At 34.7% G+C, this 17,996-nt stretch overlaps 1 protein-coding gene across 2 annotated transcripts; it reads left to right on the top strand.

Annotated features, from left to right (window-relative positions):
- The first annotated feature begins 457 nt into the window (after nt 1-457).
- On the top strand, nt 458-15,218 carry NIT2 (nitrilase family member 2). 2 transcript variants are annotated; one of them, XM_081327185.1, is made up of 10 exons: nt 458-531; nt 2,343-2,461; nt 5,280-5,400; nt 5,484-5,572; nt 9,396-9,489; nt 9,952-10,026; nt 11,972-12,050; nt 12,321-12,419; nt 14,113-14,168; nt 14,990-15,218. In XM_081327185.1, exons 1-10 carry the CDS (start codon nt 504-506, stop codon nt 15,079-15,081), a joined length of 852 nt encoding a protein of 283 aa, XP_081183311.1. In that variant the 5' UTR covers nt 458-503; the 3' UTR covers nt 15,082-15,218. The 2 variants fall into 2 exon arrangements, with proteins under 2 accessions (XP_081183311.1, XP_081183312.1); XM_081327186.1 differs by having other exon boundaries at nt 9,441-9,489.
- Nucleotides 15,219-17,996: the final 2,778 nt, after the last annotated feature.

Here is a 17,996-nt window from a genome sequence, read left to right on the forward strand (position 1 = left end):
AGTGACATTCAGTACGTAAGAGGAAAGCTGCAAAATTCCACATGGCTGCTAGATGGCAGCAAATAGGTTTCTACGGTACCAGCCGTCTGGATCTTTGTAGTTCTAATAGTGGAATATAGCTCTCTCTCTGCAGTGCTAATGATTACAAATTCAGCAAACTTATCACTCCTCTTCGCAGTTTTCCATGATGAAATATTGGTGTTTTATGCTTTCAACATATTGTACTAAAAAAGCCCTAGGCGGAAGGAAAAAGAAAATTAAGCCCTTTTTCAAGGTTAGAGAATCTGGAATCCGCCAAATAATCTGGTCGTCAACTCCCATCATTCTCAGAGACGCTTTTAAGAGCAAGGGCTTGTGGGAGTTGTGGACCCATAGGTAAAAACCGGAAAATAAATGTTCCAAAAGAACTACATTTCCTAGAAGCCCTTGCTTCTTTTGAGCGTGCGCTGTGTTCTCTTAAGAATCTTTTTCTGGTCAGCGGCAAACCTTACTGAATCAATGTTATGCAGCTGGTGAAAGGAGTCATGGCCAGTGAGTAATTTTTCCTACAAGGATTGTGTGCTCAGGTAGTTTAGTTTCCGCTGAACGCTTAACAAGAGGGGATAAAAGAGAAGAAAAACTTTGTCTTTGGACTTAGGCTTTCCTTCTGCAAAGGTGCTGTGTTCCTTTTTGTCTAATTTTTAAACAAAGTTAACCAGAGACCTGCCAGTATAATTTTATGTAGGTTGTATGTAGGTTTTATGTATGTAGCTGTAGTCGTGCAGTGGTTCTGCTTGTCCTGTCTTGGTTTGCTGGTGGCGGGAGCAATTTTAAAAAGTTAAAAAAATAGGTACTGTTTCTGTTTAGGAACACCTTTTCTATATTACCTTAAGTACTTATTTTGGGGGGGGGTTTGTGTTAATTTTGGATAACTTCAATGAATACTCATGTTAGTTTTTTGCATTTAATATAAAGAAAAAAACCCCTTAGCAAATACAGAAATCAATTTATTTTCATAATAACTCATGAATCAGTCTACACTTTAGATGCATGGAATAAAGTCCTGAAGGAAGTGTGCTGTGTGTATGGATGTGATTCATATTGTGTAATTCCCAGCTTTATAACCATGTTAGTAAAGATTTCTTTTTCTTCCATTCAATCAGATCTGATTCACATAGTCTGCCTGGACAAGTCCCTGCAGTTTTCTTTGCAAGAATTTTTTTTCCCCAGAAGTGGTTTGTCATTGCCTCCTCTTAGGACTAAAAGACAGTGACTGGCCCAAGATCACTCAATTGGCTTCATAGCTAAGGTGGTCTGGTGTCTGTCCTGATGTCCTAACACTACAATAAACTGCCTCTCATTTACAGTAGTATTTTAAATGAACTTATCTCTATTTAATAATATTTAATATTAAAAATTAACTTATCCTCTAACTGGAGCAATTTGAGATTTGGCATGTCTTACAGCTCTCAATTACAGTGCAATGGGTTATAATGTTAAATGTGTTACTCAGTTTGCTCATTTGGACTCCAGTTATAAAGTACTAAGAAGTAAGTCTACACAACAGTATTTATTTTATACCATAGGGTTGAGGTGCAGGAAAACATTGGTAATAGGCAGTTCTGTTCTTCTGCCAGTTTTGTAAATTATGCTTCAGTAAGTCCATAAAGATGCTTTGGAACTTTTTTGGGAACTTTTTTAATACCTGAAATTTTGGAAAACCTTATAACTGAAATATTTTTATAGTACTGTGCTCTCAAGAAATAATACTTATGATCATGGTCTCATGGAATGATACCAGGATGCTTCATTCTTTTTGGTTACTTCTGCTCATGTGACCAGATAAGCTAAGGATGGAGAATCTTTTTGTAAGGATTGCTCAAAATTGATAGCAGTTTCCTATAGTATAAGCCCTAAAATAGTAATATTGTTATTTTTAAAGGCCCAATTCACCACCAACTGTGTATTTTCATTAACATGTTTTTTAACAACTGCATCATAGAGTTTGCTAATGTTCAACTTGTATTCAACTATAATGCAACTTATATAAGGAAGTGAAAACAAAGCTTTAGTTGTTGGGATTAGGTTGATACAGAATTATTATTTTAATCAAGTGTGCTGCTTAACCCCTCTTTTTTCTTTACATCAGTTTCTTCATCCTGGTGCCGTCTAGCTACGTAGTTATATTGAGATTCCAATCCCTGTACAACATGGTCTTTGGTTCCCCTAATTCTTTAAGGTTTTTATTTGCTTCATAGTGGTTGTGGGAGGCAGGTGTATCTTTCTAATTAAAAATTGATGGTCGGATTTTTTAAAAAATGTTTTTCTTCATAGCTGAACCTTTACCTTTTTTTTACCTTTAGATTTTCGTTTAGCACTCATCCAGCTCCATGTGTCTGCTGTCAAAACAGACAACTTGAACAGAGCCTGTAGACTTGTGAGAACTGCAGCAGGACAAGGAGCAAAAATTGTAATTCTGCCAGTGCGTATAACTTTTTTCAAAAATGATTCTCCAAATTCAGATTTTTTTTTTATTGTTCTTGAGCCCTACATTTGGTGTTTACTTTTTCTCCCTGGCATAGTTAGGGATTTCTTTCAAAGATCAGAATGAATATTAAAACTGGTCTTTAGATAAACACTAACAGCTACAGTACCTCTGCATCTATATACTACTAAAACTATCCTGTCTGTTGATTTATAACCTTCATAGCACAAAACTTTTTGAATCAAGGTACCTTGAATCCACTAATTTAAAGACTGCATACCAGGTCCAGGATCCATTACTCCTGTATAATTGAAATTTCAATATTTTTCATACCAGGTGTATTTGCAAAATTGCAGCATTTTCTGTTTTTAAAGCACTTTTTTCTTTCTTGTTTTATAATATTGTATTTTTCACACATTTTTAAATAGATGTTTTGTTGCTTTGCTGCAGAGCACTGGGCTCTTTCCAGATGTTTCGTTTAAATTCGGTGGTTGTGTGATATTTTTCTCGGCCATATGACAAATATTTTGGGAATATGGACAGTTTATTTTGATTTAAAAATGGGTTTCATTTTGGCTTCAAGTGAATATTACAATTTCATTTGCCATGATAGTAGGCAAACTGGGATATAATGAGGGGGGAAGACAATTGAGTAATACCTGTGACCCAAATTGAGTTTTCAAATTTGTTGAAAGTGCTTATCTCTGACTCTGCTGAGTGAAATTGAAAGAACCTTTATCAGATGTAGCCAAAATCCAAGGCCTTATATATTACTGGCCCAAAATCATGCAGCAGTTTTTATGCCTAAGAGAGGCCAACTAGCCAGATGCTTGTTGACTGCACCTCAAATGAAACCACTGCTCTGTGAGCTGCATTGGTTACCAGTCTGCTTCTGGGTGCAATTCAAGGTATTGGTGATCACCTTTAAAGCCCTTCAAAGGCTTTATGAGTCCAAGTTACTTGAGGAACCATCTCACCCCACTAGGATGGCCTGTACCACTCATGCGGTTGGCGGAGTCCAGGAGGACGGCATTCTCTGCTGTTGCTCCTGCCCTCTGGAACACCCTGCACTTTCGATGTGTGGTTGGCCCCCCAACCCTCCTATCTTTATGTAAGAGCCTAAAGACATGGCTAGGCCAGTTGGCTTTCGGCTCCAGTGGGGTATTGATTGAGTAATAACAGATTCCACCTCTCTGCCCCCCTCCACCCCTGCCCTCCCCATGTGTCTTTGGTTGTAAGTTTTGGTTTTAACATTTTATGTTTTAATTAAGATGTAACTGAAAGCCACCCAGTTACCCTATAGTAAGATGGGCAACCAATAAATTTTATAAATAAATAAATACCTCCATGCCTGTCCAACTAGAGATCTTAGCTGAGCAACAAGTTCTGCTTCTTGGAATAGCAGAAAGTGTATTTGTTCATAATATCTTGAAGCCTAAGTCAGGCTAAGCTATAATGTAGGTTTTGAGGGGCAGAGGTTAAGTGTTTTCTTAGCTATTTATTTATTTATTTATTTATTTATTTATTGATGGGATTTATATCCCGCCCTATCTCCCGAAGGACTCAGGGCGGCTAACAACAAAACATATAATAAGTACAGAACTCAAGATAAAAATGAAATTGAGAACATCAGTGCAATAAATTAAAATAGAGAATTCAAAAATGAATTAAAAATATTAAAATATTTTTAAATAAAATAAATAATAAATAAATAAATAAATAAAATATTAAACCAAACACATCACATTATGGCTTATTGTGCTGTGTAAACCCCTAGAAACCTATTCATACAGATAGTCCTTGACTTATGACCATAATAGAGCCTGCTGATCTTAATTGTAAATTGGGTCACCCATGTGACTAACCTAATTTTACAATCTTTTTTGTAGCAGTGATTAAGCAAATATGATAGTCATTAAGTGAACCCATTGTTTGCTGTGGGGCAGTTTTTGCTGGAAACTAGAAGTAAATGTCATTTTCTGGCAAAAACAAATTGTCACATGACTGCACGGTACTGTAAAAGTGGGTCATGTGACCAGGGAGCAAATGTTTCAACTTCAAAATTGGGTTGTTAGTCCGTTTTGGGGGGGTCGATTGTAACATTCAGCCATCACTAAGCAACCTGTCATAAATCAAGGACTACTTTACTGTAGTGAAGTGTATTATATTTTTATTCTGCTTTGGTATATATACACACACACACAAGCATACACATAAACTCAAGGCAGTAAACATACCTGATATGCCTACCTCCTATTTTCCTCACAATAACAAACTTGTGAGATAAATTGGGCTGATAAGAATTACTGGCTCTAAGTCACACAGTCAGCTTTTATGCCTAAGAGAGGCCAAGACTTCCCAGTCTTCTGGTTTCTAGGTAAGCAACTTAATTGCTGCACCGAGGTGGCACAGTGGTTAGAATGCAGTATTGCAGCTACTTCCGCTGACTGCTGGCTGCCAGCAGTTCGGCAGTTCGAGTCTCACCAGCTCAAGGTTGACTCAGTCTTTCTTCCAAGGTTGGTAAAATGAGGACCCAGATTGTTGGGGTCAATGTGCTGACTCTGTAAACCGTTTAGAGAGGGCAGTAAAGTACTGTGAAGTGGTATGTAAGTCTAAGTGCTCTTGCTACACCAAACTGCTTGTCTCTCATGATTTATAATGTATTATGACTTTACATATTATGTAAACCAGGTTTATATAATTCCAGTATCAGTTCAGTCATTTTTGCATTTTATATTTTAATGTTACTTTAAAAAAAGATATATTCCTTAAATGTGCCTCATGGGTGTCTGACTTATTTTGGTTCTCATTCTAGGAATGCTTCAATTGTCCCTATGGCACAAAATATTTTCCAGAATATGCGGAGAAAATTCCTGGAGACTGCACACACAAGCTCTCAGAAATTGCAAAGGAATGTGGTATATATCTCATTGGAGGTAAATTGTTATTTTTAAAGTTTATTTTTGTATATAAATACAGCCCATTTATTTGACTAAATAATCATCTTTGCTTTTAACAGGTTCTATTCCAGAAGACGATGCAGGAAAATTGTATAATACGTGCACAGCTTTTGGTCCTGATGGCACTATGTTAGCTAAATATAGAAAGGTAAAAAAAATCATGTTTGCCCTCTTTTCTGTCAGTTTGACAATATTGCAGATAATCCTTGACTTATGGCAACAATTGACCCCAAAGTTTCTGTGGTTCAGTGAGACATCTATTAAGTGAATTTTGCCCCATTTTACAAACTTTCTTGCCACAATTGTTAAGTGAATCACTGCAGTTGATAAGTTGGTAACATGGTTCTTAATTGAATCCGGCTTTCCCATTGCTTTTGCTGCTCAAAAGGTTACAAAAGGTGATTACATGACCTTGGGGAAATAATAATGGTCATAAGTATGAACCAACTTTTTAAAATACTGGAGTTTAGCTTGAGAATCTGCAACTTAGCAGAGGCTCTAAGTTTCATAGAAGAGCTCAAGGTCTCCCATGTCCATTTCCATATCTGAATTTAAATTGACTGCATCTGAGTCTAGGGGCATTTGTTCCTTTCCCTATGCTGTCAAATATCACATAGTTTTATTTCCTTTACGACTTGTATGACAGTGATAATAGTAGAGATTTAGGCTAAAGCTATAAACTGAAAATTTACCTTGTGGAAACATTTTTGTATTTACTGCTATAAATGGGAAATCTTAAACAAAACTAAGAAGTGATATTAATTCTCTCTGACTTCTTCCAACGTATAAAAGATTACTTCCAAGAGTAATAATTAACATAGATTAGGTAACAGAGATTAGTGTGCATGTGTGTCAAAGAAGTAACACAGAAAAACAAGGACATTTCAATGTTCTGCCTCTGTCTCAATCATCCACTCCTTGTTAACTATATTAACCAGTGAATTATTTACTGTTGCAATAATCCTGGCTTAATTATTTCTAGGAAGAGCTGGTGGAATGACATTGTAATTTTACCAGTAGTCATACCCATACCCAAAACTTCTGTGGTGCTTTCTGAAAGATCACCTTTTAGATTTAGATCACCTTTTCAAGTGATCTAAATGAAGTATGTGTTGTTTGTGTACACAATATTATTTGACACTCTATATTGGTTTGTACATATAGCTGCATTAAGACAAAGTGTACTTTAGTTGAGAAGTGCATGAATTTCTTGCACTTTCTGGCAACTAGCTGCCTTATTTCCCATAAATATCTGCCAAGTGTCAACATCTTGCAATTAAAAAACGTACCTTTTTTCCAGACCACTGGCTTCAAGTTTATTTTAAACTACTTTTTAGTTCAGATTTAACAAACATTTACTACTCACAAGAAGTGAAGACCAAAATGGACTTCCGGTTCCTGTTTCTCAGCAGAGCAGTTGGAGAATTCAAAATGTTGGATCTTCCGGCTAAAATTTCTTTTTGTTGGGGACCCTAAGGGGCTAGAATCCACCCTGAAGGGGTGGAATGAAGGAAGGAAATCCCAGGGACTTAGGAGAGACGGTGGTCTCTCTGAACAGTCCAGGAGAAGCCTCCCAGAAACCAATGGAAGAAAAGGCTGGCTAACACCATGTCCAGTCACAGTTGAAGCAACAGAAGTCATAAGCAATTAAACCAAGCAAAATAATAAACAGCATGCTTGAATCTGGGTAGGAATACTGATTTTTTCTATCCCACCTACTTTCCTGAAGACGAAAATCCCCAAAATAAGAGATCTCCGAAGAAGGAAAGGGGGAGGGGGACTTCGCTCCCTCCATTTCAGTTGGGTGGCAAAATTTACCCTTTAGAGAAAGAAAACAACTAGAAAGACATGAAAAATGAGCAAATGCTGACACCTGCTGGTGGATGAGGATTTCTTTTCTTTTTTTCCCTTTGAACTTTTAAGCTTTCAGAAAATGCACCTGTTTTAAACAAAGATAACACAGCTGAAGCAATGAATACTTTACAAAAGGAAACGTGATGAGCGACAATTTCAAAGGACAATGACTTTAAACTACATAGAAATCCAGAATAATTTTGAGAGTATGAATCAACTCATTTTCAACTTAATTTCACTCCAAGAAATTTCTCAGGAAAATACAGTAGAGATGACTGAACAAGATTCTGAAGACTCAAAGAAGGAACCTTATAAAACGCTCATTTCAAAAAAGGAAGTATATGATAAGCAGCAAAAATTTCAAAGGACAATGACCTTAAATTACAAGGAAATGCAGAAGAACTTTGAGAGCATGAATCAACTTATTCTCAACTTAATTTCACTTCAAAAACTCTCTCAGAAAAATATAGCAGAGATGATTAAATATAATTTTGAGGATAGAGACTTGAAGATGGAATCATATAAAATAAAAAATTATGATTTAATTCAATTGGGAAATATTTTAATATGTCTAAACTTTGAAGATAAGGAAAAGAATGAGAAACAATTCCCTTTAGGGAAACAAATGATGATGAAACATCAGAAAAAAGATGGAATATATCAGAAAGAATACTTCAAAAAGAAACATTTGTTTGAATATAGCTAAGAAATGGGAAAATTTTGAAATATACTACTCTTAGAGGGAAATTTTTTCTTCTTTTTCTTCCTCCAAATCAATATAATTGTGTTTTTTGTTGTTTTTTTCCTATTCTTCTGAGTTGAATTGATTTAAACAAAAGCAAATGTTTTAGCTACTTAAATGTGATGATAAGAAAAATATAAAAAACGTGTTTTGAATGAGATTTAAAGAATTAGATGATTAAAACTATTAAATGGAATGTTCAAAGTTTAAATAGACTAAATACATTTTTAGGTATGGTTAAAAAGAATGAGAAATTGAGGGAATAAATATATATTAAATTAGGAGAAATACATATTTTCATGTTATTTTTTGTAGTTTAGTACTTAAATTCACTAATGTAAATATAGTTGAATGTTGAACTGATTGTTATTTGTAAGAACATTTAGAATTTGGAGGGAGAAATAAGCTGCTCTTCTTTCTTTTTTTGTTTCTTTTTGTTTCTTTTTTCTTTTACTTATTGATTGGGAAATATAAAAATATGAGAGGGTATGGAAAAAACAGAATGAAATCCACCAAGGTAAATATAGTTAAGTGTTAAAAAGAGGAGAAATAAGCTGAAATAAACATGGTGACAGGAGTTATGATAAGGCAACTAAAATGATATACAGGATTATTGAAACTATATATTGAACTGTTGTTAAGCAAATAAAACTATCTTAATGTAATGTTTTGCAAAGAAAGACATGTTGGGGAAAGGGGAAATCAAATAATTAACATATGGAATATAGATTATAGAAATTAATTGTTAAGGACTGTCTTATAAATGTTACCCAGACAACATTCTGTTTTATAATGACTTTTTTTAATCCCATTTATATCCCACCCTTCTCTGAAGACTCAGGGCGGCTTACAATTTAAAGCACAAATCAAATGTGCTTAGCAATAGCCTTCATTCTATGTATATGCCTGCTTATTAGGGCTTTCGCCCCCCCAGCGGCATTTTTACAAAGTCAGCTTATTGCCCCCAACAATCTGGGTCCTCATTTTACCTACCTCGGAAGGATGGAAGGCTGAGTCAACCTTGAGCCTGGTGGGATGCGAACCTGCACTAATTGCAGGCAGCTGGTGTTACTTAAGGAGGCATTAGCCCACTGCTCCACCAAGATTTATGTTATGTTAAAAAATTCTAATAAAATATTTAAAAAAAAAGTGAGGACCAAAATGGTAGAGTTTCAATGTATCAGTGTCATCTTTCAGCTTAGTGATTGATCGTTTATTCCTGGACAAATCTTTTCTCTGTGTTTAATTGTAAAGTTGATGGTTTGGCATAGTAGTCGTTGGAAGGTATATATTCAATGTACCATTCTGTGAATTTGTGCAGAGAATATGCAATTAAAGAATGTTTAAACAAGAATTGTCTTCAATTTTAAAACAGATTCATTTGTTTGACATTAATGTGCCTGGAAAAATCCAATTTCAGGAATCAGAAACTCTGAGTGCAGGTGACAGGTTTTCTGTATTGGATACATGTAAGTAAAGAAACTTTGGTTTTGGCAGTGAAAACTAATTCACTTTCAGATTTTTTTTAATGTATTTTTTTCTAAATTTAGGATTTTATTCAGGTTTAACATTTATTTCTAATATACATTCAGTTGTTCCTTCATGTTTGATTATAAATTATGGTCAAATGTACTATTATAAATGTTTAACGTATCTCGTGGTGTTGGAAAAGATACCCTGAATTTCTCTGAATGTAATTACTCATTTGCAGATTTCTTAATCCTATTTTTAGTAAAAAGATATGAATTGGTGAAAACTAATTCTTGATATGAAACTTGTGATTCAGAGCAAGCTTGTTATATGGATATTAAAAACCAGAATTCTCTTCCTCTGACATAATAAATACTTTATACATTTTTTTTGCAATACTAGAGACATTAGTGTTGATCTGTAGTAATAACAAATGTCTTGCATATCTTGTTTTGATGCAGCTTACTGTAAAATAGGAATTGGCATTTGTTATGACATCCGATTTCCTGAACTAGCTCAAATCTATACCCAGAAAGGTAAAGTTGAGAAAATCTCCTAATTTATGCATTAAATTAAATGTATATGGCTACTCATGTACTAGAGAAACCCTATGCAGCAAATAAGGATAAAAACACTACACAGTTATCAAATTAAATAAATTTAAAGGAGACAAAGTTGAGGATCCAGTAAAAAATATCTCTTATTCATAAACCATATAACCAAGAGCCTTGGTGGAGCAGTGGGCTAATGCCTCCTTAAGTAACACCAGCTGCCTGCAATTAGTGCAGGTTCACATCCCACCAGGCTCAAGGTTGACTCAGCCTTCCATCCTTCCGAGGTAGGTAAAATGACCCAGATTGTTGGGGGCAATTAAGCTGACTTTGTAATAATGCCGCTTGGGGGGTGTATGAAAGCCCTAATAAGCAGGCATATACATAGAATGACGGCTACTGCTAAGCTTGTAAGCCGCCCTGAGTCTTCGGAGAAGGGCGGGATATAAATGGAATTAAAATAATAAAAAATAAATAAATACGAGAGCTTCATTAACAGCCTGGTCCCAGAACTTGGGGAAAAGACAGGTCTTCATCACTTTCCCGAAGGCCTATAGTGTTGAGACTATTCATACCTATGACCAATGGAGAGTTATTCCACAAGGCAGGTGACATGATGAGGACAAAACGTTTTTGTTAAAGTGTGAAATATTTTATCTTCCAGAATTAGAATATGCTTGTTTCTTGGGTGTCTGCGTTAGAAATCTAGAGATGAGTGGTGCCCGGTCTTTTTCTTTATATTGAGCACTACATTGTTGTCAAACTTTTATAGACAATATTTAAGATTTACAGTTCTGTGTGTGTATCATGGAACACATAACCACTTAAGCTCAAATAATATTTTAATAGATTAACAATGAATTAAAATCAGCCAGGATTTGGTGCTCTTATTTGAGAAAGATTAAATGAGAACACCAGTATCTTGAAAAAAATAGCAAACGTGTGGTTTATGGCAATTAAAATATGTATATTCAGTGTTGATATAATGTACCATTTAAAGGAGTGATGCCCATTCTTCTCAAATATCTCTGAAATACAAATCATGTCATTTACATATTTACCTCATTAAATGATATTGAAGCCTCTTTCTTTTGCCTTTTTTATATGCCTCAATTAGATTACTTTAGAAATTTTCCCCATTGCATTCAAATTGTCTAAATAAAGTTTAGATGAGCTTCCTGTTTTTCAATGTGTGGCATGAGTTATGACACTGGTTTCAGAATGGGAAAGGCTGATATTTTTCACCTCTAGTTGCATGCATTACAAAGTATAAATTACCCTGATTTGTGCTGCAATTGAATAGTATTAGTTCTAATAGGTTTTCTGCTTCAAAATGGCAATCATTCCATTGGCAAATCAAAGCATTATCTCAAGGGGTCTTTTCTAGAAGTCAGGTGGCATGTGGTTATTCCCTTCCAATTTAGAGACTTTTTTTAGATGATACAATGGCTAGGCCAGGTTTCCTATTGTTTCATTCCTTAGGAATTAAAATGGTAAATGTATTTTTCTAAGCAACTAAAAGTTTTCTATAGTTTCACCAATTTGGGCATTTTTGGCGAGGAGGAGGGGGATTATTTAAATTTATTAGCTGCCCATCTCCAGTTGATACTAGGTAGTGTACAAAACTAGAAAAAAAACAACTAAAATAGAGGCTTTAAATAAATAAACATCAACCCTGGGCCTGGGAGCAAGCCATTGTTTTCAATTATCAGTTTAGGTTCAGTTATCAGTTTGGAATTCTAATCTGGCAGGTTTTAGTGCAAACTGACTTCTTAAAATTATATTTTCAAATATACTTTACAGACTAACCATTGAAAACAAATAGAAAGAAGGGTTGACTAAAGTGTATCAAATCAACAGCAATGACTTTTTATTACATATGTTTTACCTTTCTGATCATATTGTCATCCTATCTTCCTTTTGAACTAAGGTTGCAAACTCCTAGTATATCCAGGGGCTTTTAACTTGACAACTGGACCAGCCCACTGGGAACTGCTGCAAAGAGGCCGGTGAGAATCCATTTATCTGTGCCTACACTCTTTCTTACATTTGTTGCATTGAAATGGCTCGCTCTACTATAACTCTTGGTTATTGCATTTAACCTTTTTAAAATTTAAACTCAAACTATGTTCTCTCATTTGATGTTATTTTAGATACTTGGGATCTAATATAGTGTTTATTGATTAATTTTATTGAATTAAAAAACTCCCAAGTGCCACATTTTTAACTCCACCTGAAATGGCTAATAGGCTGATACTCTTTCTTTCCCTTTTTGGCAGAGCTGTGGATAACCAGGTCTATGTAGCAACTGCATCTCCTGCTAGGGATGACACAGGATCTTATGTGGCTTGGGGACATAGTACAGTAGTAAATCCATGGTAAGTAAGAAAACAAATTCTTCCACTAATATATTACAACCAACGAGACACAATTAATTGCCAAATTAAAATGTACAGTAACTTTATTAAAAAAACATTTGAAGTAAAAATTATCCTTTATCTGTGAATTCAAACGAAATGGAGGGAGGAAATCTTTAGTGACCAGGACAAAGATACACATTTTTTTACTAATAATGCTTGAACATTCTTTATGCCAGGTTTAAGTACATGTGAGGATAATTGCTACTTTTTAAAAAATATATTGCATGTATTTTTAATGACATGGCTGGCGACAGGTTTAGGTATTCTATTCTCTTTTTAATCATTTGAAAAATCCCCATCCCTGATAACATGTCTCACTTTATTTTTGACTAATTTTGTTTCATGAAATAAAAAATGATTAAACCTTTGATAAAAGTATCAATTTTGTACCATTATTTTTAGTAATATCTTCCAACAGTACAGGAAAAGAGGGAGATGTGTATGAGAAAGATATGGCAATGTATTTCAGTATCTAAGTCCAAGCCTACATTATTTCAGAATGTACTGCTTTACAATCTTCTGTGTTATCAGAAAATCAACAATACAGTTAATAAGTACAAGAAGTTTAAAATACTCAGGTCAGATTTTACATATTGAAAGAAGTTTTTATATTGTCTAAGCTGAATTTTAGCACATTTGCCTGTTACCTTTTAAATGCTAACACTTGCTCTCTTTTTTCATGCAAATTATTTCATCATCATCATCATCATCATCATTATTATTATTATTATTATTATTATTATTATTATTATTATTATTATATTATTTCATGCAAATTATTAAAACCCAGATTGTTGGGGGCAATTAAGCTGACTTTGTAATAATGCCGCTTGGGTGTGTGTGTGAAAGCCCTAATAAGCAGGCATATACATAGAATGAAGGCTACTGCTAAGCTTGTAAGCCGCCCTGAGTCTTCGGAGAAGGGCGGGATATAAATGGAATTAAAATTAAAAAAATTAAATTAAATTAGCTGGAAAGTAAAGATCAGTGCTTTATAACCTTTGAAATGATAGGTTCATTCCAGTTCCTTTCTGCTTTGAAACAGTGCAAAATATAGACAGCTTTTAGATACCTGATAGAAAACTGAGGCTTACAAGTCCACAGCTTGACGTGGTGAAGTCCAGTAAGATAATAACAAATGTAGAACATATTCACACATTCCTGATCTGTAATATTGATTACTTTAGATCAATCTTCATGAACCATCAAGTATATTAGGACTACGTTTGGAAGGACTTATTTCAGCACATTATGGTTATATCAGGATGGGAAAGATTGCCTTAAAGTGAAGTACATTGATCCTGTGGTTATCTTTACCTTTAAAAGAAAGGAAGAATTGTATAGGACTTGAAAGCACATTCTGTCTTTTCATCTTCCAGAATTCTGTTATCAACTTTGAACAAATGCAATTAAATTATGCTAACAAGAAGCAACTCTGAGGAGGAAGTTATTTTTGCCGATTTCTGTTCCTTGAATAATGTCTTTCCTGTTTTTCAATTGCCATTCATGAGAACATAAAAATGCTGAAGAAGTAAATTTCTAGAACAGTTCCAGGAAGTGACCCTGAAGACCAGCAGGGGATTAAGAAATCAGTAAGGCCACACTCACTATGGCAATACACAATTTGTTAAACTTTTACTTTCCTTTTTAGGGGTGAAGTTATAGCCAAAGCTGGCACTGAAGAAACAATTGTCTATGCAGAAATAGGTGAGTTGATAGGACTAATTTAAATCTTTATGGAGGCTCTTGTAAATTAGCTAAGTTGTTCTCTTTCACTTTTCTGCCTATTAGTTGGAATATTTATCGTATTCAGGTTGACAGTGAAGTCATTTAAGAACTTTTCAGCTGTAAGAGGTGCAGCAATTATAATAGTTCAGTCTGTTAAGATTTGCCTTATAAAGATGTAAATATACAATATTAGATACCAAGTGATTGCATACATCTGAAGTAGCTGGAACACAAATGCAGCTTTTTTCTGTAATTCATTAAAGCATGCATCATTTTCTAGGATCATACAGCTCCTAGGGCCATGGTGGTGAACCTATGGCACGGGTGCCACAGGTGGCATGCAGAGCCCTCTCTGTAGGCATGCGCGCCGTCGCCCCAGTCCTAGGCCTTCAGCTTTAGGCCTCTGCCAGTGTGCAAAAAAAAGAAAGGTTCAATCAATCAATCAATTTCAACTTCTTATGGGGAAAAAAAAGTTCTCGGAAAGTTGGAATTGATTGAACTTTTTAGTCCCACCCAGTCTGCCGTTATAGCAGCCACGCCCACCCAAAGGGCCATGCCCATCCAGCACCCAATGATACATAAGTGGGTTTTGGGTTGCAGTTTGGGCACTTGGTCTCTAAAAGGTTCGCCATCACTGTCCTAGGGGATGGCTTTTATTCTGACCACACAACACAAGAAAAATACAGATGCTTTAATGAGTGGTTGACAGGAATTGTGCTCAAGCTACATGCTGCCTAATTATTTTGATATGGGAAATAAACAGAATTGGGATTAATATGGCTTTATTTTTTTTTATACAGACTTAAAGAAGGCTGAAGAAATCCGTGAACAAATCCCTGTTCTTTCCCAGAAACGATCTGATCTTTATACTCTGGAAGCAAAAATTGTATGATTCTAATTTGGACTGACACATTTTCTAATAGCCATTATTAGCTAATTCAGTGTAATAAACTAGTAAATCAAATTATAATTAAAATGATTTCCATGTAATGGTGAGAGTTTGAGCTTAAATTTTTCATAAGTCTGTGCAGCTTTTGGACATTTTGTATTGCATTATAAACTTTTCTGACATACAATTTTTTTTTATGAAAATGGAATAATCAGTCACATCAACAAATGCTCCATTTTGGAGAATATATTTTCCAAAATAATACATTGGGTAAAAGCAGATTCCTTTTTTGTTAAGTTGACCTAAATTGGTTACTTCTAAAAATTATCAAATGCATTCTTCTTTTGAAGTATGGTATTTATTTGATTTTATGAAAAATAAGAGATTAAATTAGCTAAACTCCCCCAACAGTATTTTGAAGATACTTTTGAAGCATCATGCAAGTTTCAACAATGTTCATCCAGTTGGGCTGTTTTTAATGAATGAATAAACACATTCTTCAAAAAGATTTATTATCTAAAGAAGCAGTTTTAGCATGCTGTCTCTCAGAAGTCCCAAACATTAAAAGATTCAAAGAGTGCCTCTGTACTTTCTCATTACTTCCACATCCCAAAACGTATATGAAGAAGTCATCCAACTGACCCAGAAGAGCTTGTATTTTGAGCAGCTGCAACTATCCATAAATTCTCCCTGGTTCCTTCCCATCAGATTAAACCTCATACAGGAATAGTTTTATCCAAGCCTGGGATGGTTCCACATCTTTAGGTTGATAGCCAAGGAATGAACTTAAGCTACAATTCAGTTTTCATCAATAATTCAGATAGTTCTATCTAGAGAACCATTCAGAAATGTTGTGAGCCCTCTTCCTCCCCTTAAATTATACTCAAAACTGCGAATGGCTTATGGTTTGGAACATCATGAACTGATTCCAGCTGCCTAGACTGCAAGCAACTGCTTTCCTCCTTGTGGAACATCCTGCCGGAGATTTGACAGGTCCCTATCCTTCTAGCCTTTCAAAAGGCCATTAAAATTGGTTGGCTTTTTTTCCCTTTTTCTTGACTGAGGTGCTGGAATTGTATGGGTGGGAGGCATGGAAAGAGAGACAAGCCTGCTACGGGGAATCTCCAGGGGGCAGAGTTTTTGTTTATTTTTTTAATATTTCTTGGTTTTATTTTTGTTTTAAGTCACCCAGAGTTACTTAAGATTGGTGGCCATATCAATCTTTAAAATAAAGTTTACCGGTATGCTTGCTTGTAAGAATGTCTTCTGGTAAAAAAAATGGTGGCTTATGATGCTTCTTAATTGCATGAGTAATATTAATGTACAACAAATCAATCCTTATGTTGTGGAACACTTTATATAACCTTCAGCAGCATTATCAATGTGATGTGTGTGTATACACACACACACACACACACACACCTTTGCACTATCTGACAGCAAAATAAAACAAATCCATTGATTTCTCCATTTGATGTCTAGCTTTTTATAACTTTTTTTTAAAATAGCAACTTATCAAATAGATGAGAAGGTTGTAGGACTATTAATATTCTTCTGTCCAGCATATCATTGTTTCTTTCTTCTACACACTTCATTCCCATATCCCCCTATATTTAGAGCTGCAGGGACATAATTGGTCCTTGCTATTGCACATGCTGGGCTATAAAAATTCTGAAAAATACAGCCCAATCATAAGTCATAGAACAGTTTAGTGGCAATGTTAGAACGGCCAGAATACTGAGTTATGTCTTTTGAAATATCCAATTTCACACTTTGAAGAAAATTATAGTCTATACTCACAATTGGGGTATTTCAAGGTTGAAACTCACCCCTAATATAGAATGGGTTTTCTCCCCAAATTTCAGCAAAGAAAATGAACAGAATTTAAGAAGTTTCATTAATTTCATTTCTGCAACAGCTTCCAGTACATTTACTTTACCCAATTAGGGTAAAATTTCATTAATCAATACCCTAGACCACAGATATATAAAGATATCTGAACATAATATTTATTTGGTGACTTTACATGTATAAGTCATTTACAAAAAGAATCATATGCAGTTTCAGTGCAGCTTCAAATATCTGAATAACAGGCAAAATTCTTATAATTCGGAATGCTAGAATTAGATCTCACATGCTTAATTCTTCATTGCTTTCAAGAGAAAGTGACTGTATAGCCATGCAAATAAAAACCCCTTTAAAAATAAATATGATGCAGTCATAGCAGGAAAATGGAGATGTATGAAATAAAATTTCAATGCGCTGCTTTTTTTTATAGCACTGAAATTCTAATTTGAACATTGAGCAGTATTATTTGACTTTGCTCAATCATTCCAGTTCAGCCACCATCTGTTAGTAAGTGAAAAAGATAACAATCTTTGGGAGAAGAAAATGTAAGTATGATTTTATTTTGCATTGGTGGCTCTAAATTCTTATTTGTATGACACAGTAATTGTAGCATGTTGTTTTGAACAGTTCCAGAATCTCTTAGGCAGTGACTATGAAATTTTGCCATTGTTGTTTTGAAAAACTGTTCAATAATAAAATTTGCTTTTGAAACGCAGAATACCTTCGTGTGACAGCAAATGAGTTTTGAAGTCTTTATACAAGTTTTATAAACTATTTACGAGAGCAGAGCCCTGAAGACCAGTTTAGCCACTGTCTCATATGAAACAGAAACCAAAAGGAAGTAAAGAAGTGTTTCCATATGGGATCTTCTTTTTTGGGGGGAAAAAAGCTTCAGTACCTATTGCAACAAAATCTTCCCTATCAAACAGTTCACAATTTTTATTGTTTTCCCAAACCTTAAAATAATGAAAAAGGATTCTTATATATATAAAATACACAGCACTATTGTTAAAATCAACAGAACAGCATATTGTATAACACTCTTGTGGTTAGAACCAGTCATTCACAAC

The sequence above is a fragment of the Vipera berus genome (assembly GCF_964194415.1).
Source record: "Vipera berus genome assembly, chromosome: 4".
NCBI lineage: Eukaryota > Metazoa > Chordata > Lepidosauria > Squamata > Viperidae > Vipera > Vipera berus.

What these genes read in the sequence shown, in the direction of transcription:
- NIT2 (XM_081327185.1), top strand. Translation starts at nt 504, where the DNA reads ATGCAGCTGGTGAAAGGAGTCATGGCCA. An exon ending in TGGTATATATCTCATTGGAG is followed by an intron (nt 5,401 to 5,483) that starts GTAAATTGTTAT and finishes TGCTTTTAACAG; the next exon opens with GTTCTATTCCAGAAGACGAT. An exon ending in TGTTAGCTAAATATAGAAAG is followed by an intron (nt 5,573 to 9,395) that starts GTAAAAAAAATC and finishes ATTTTAAAACAG; the next exon opens with ATTCATTTGTTTGACATTAA.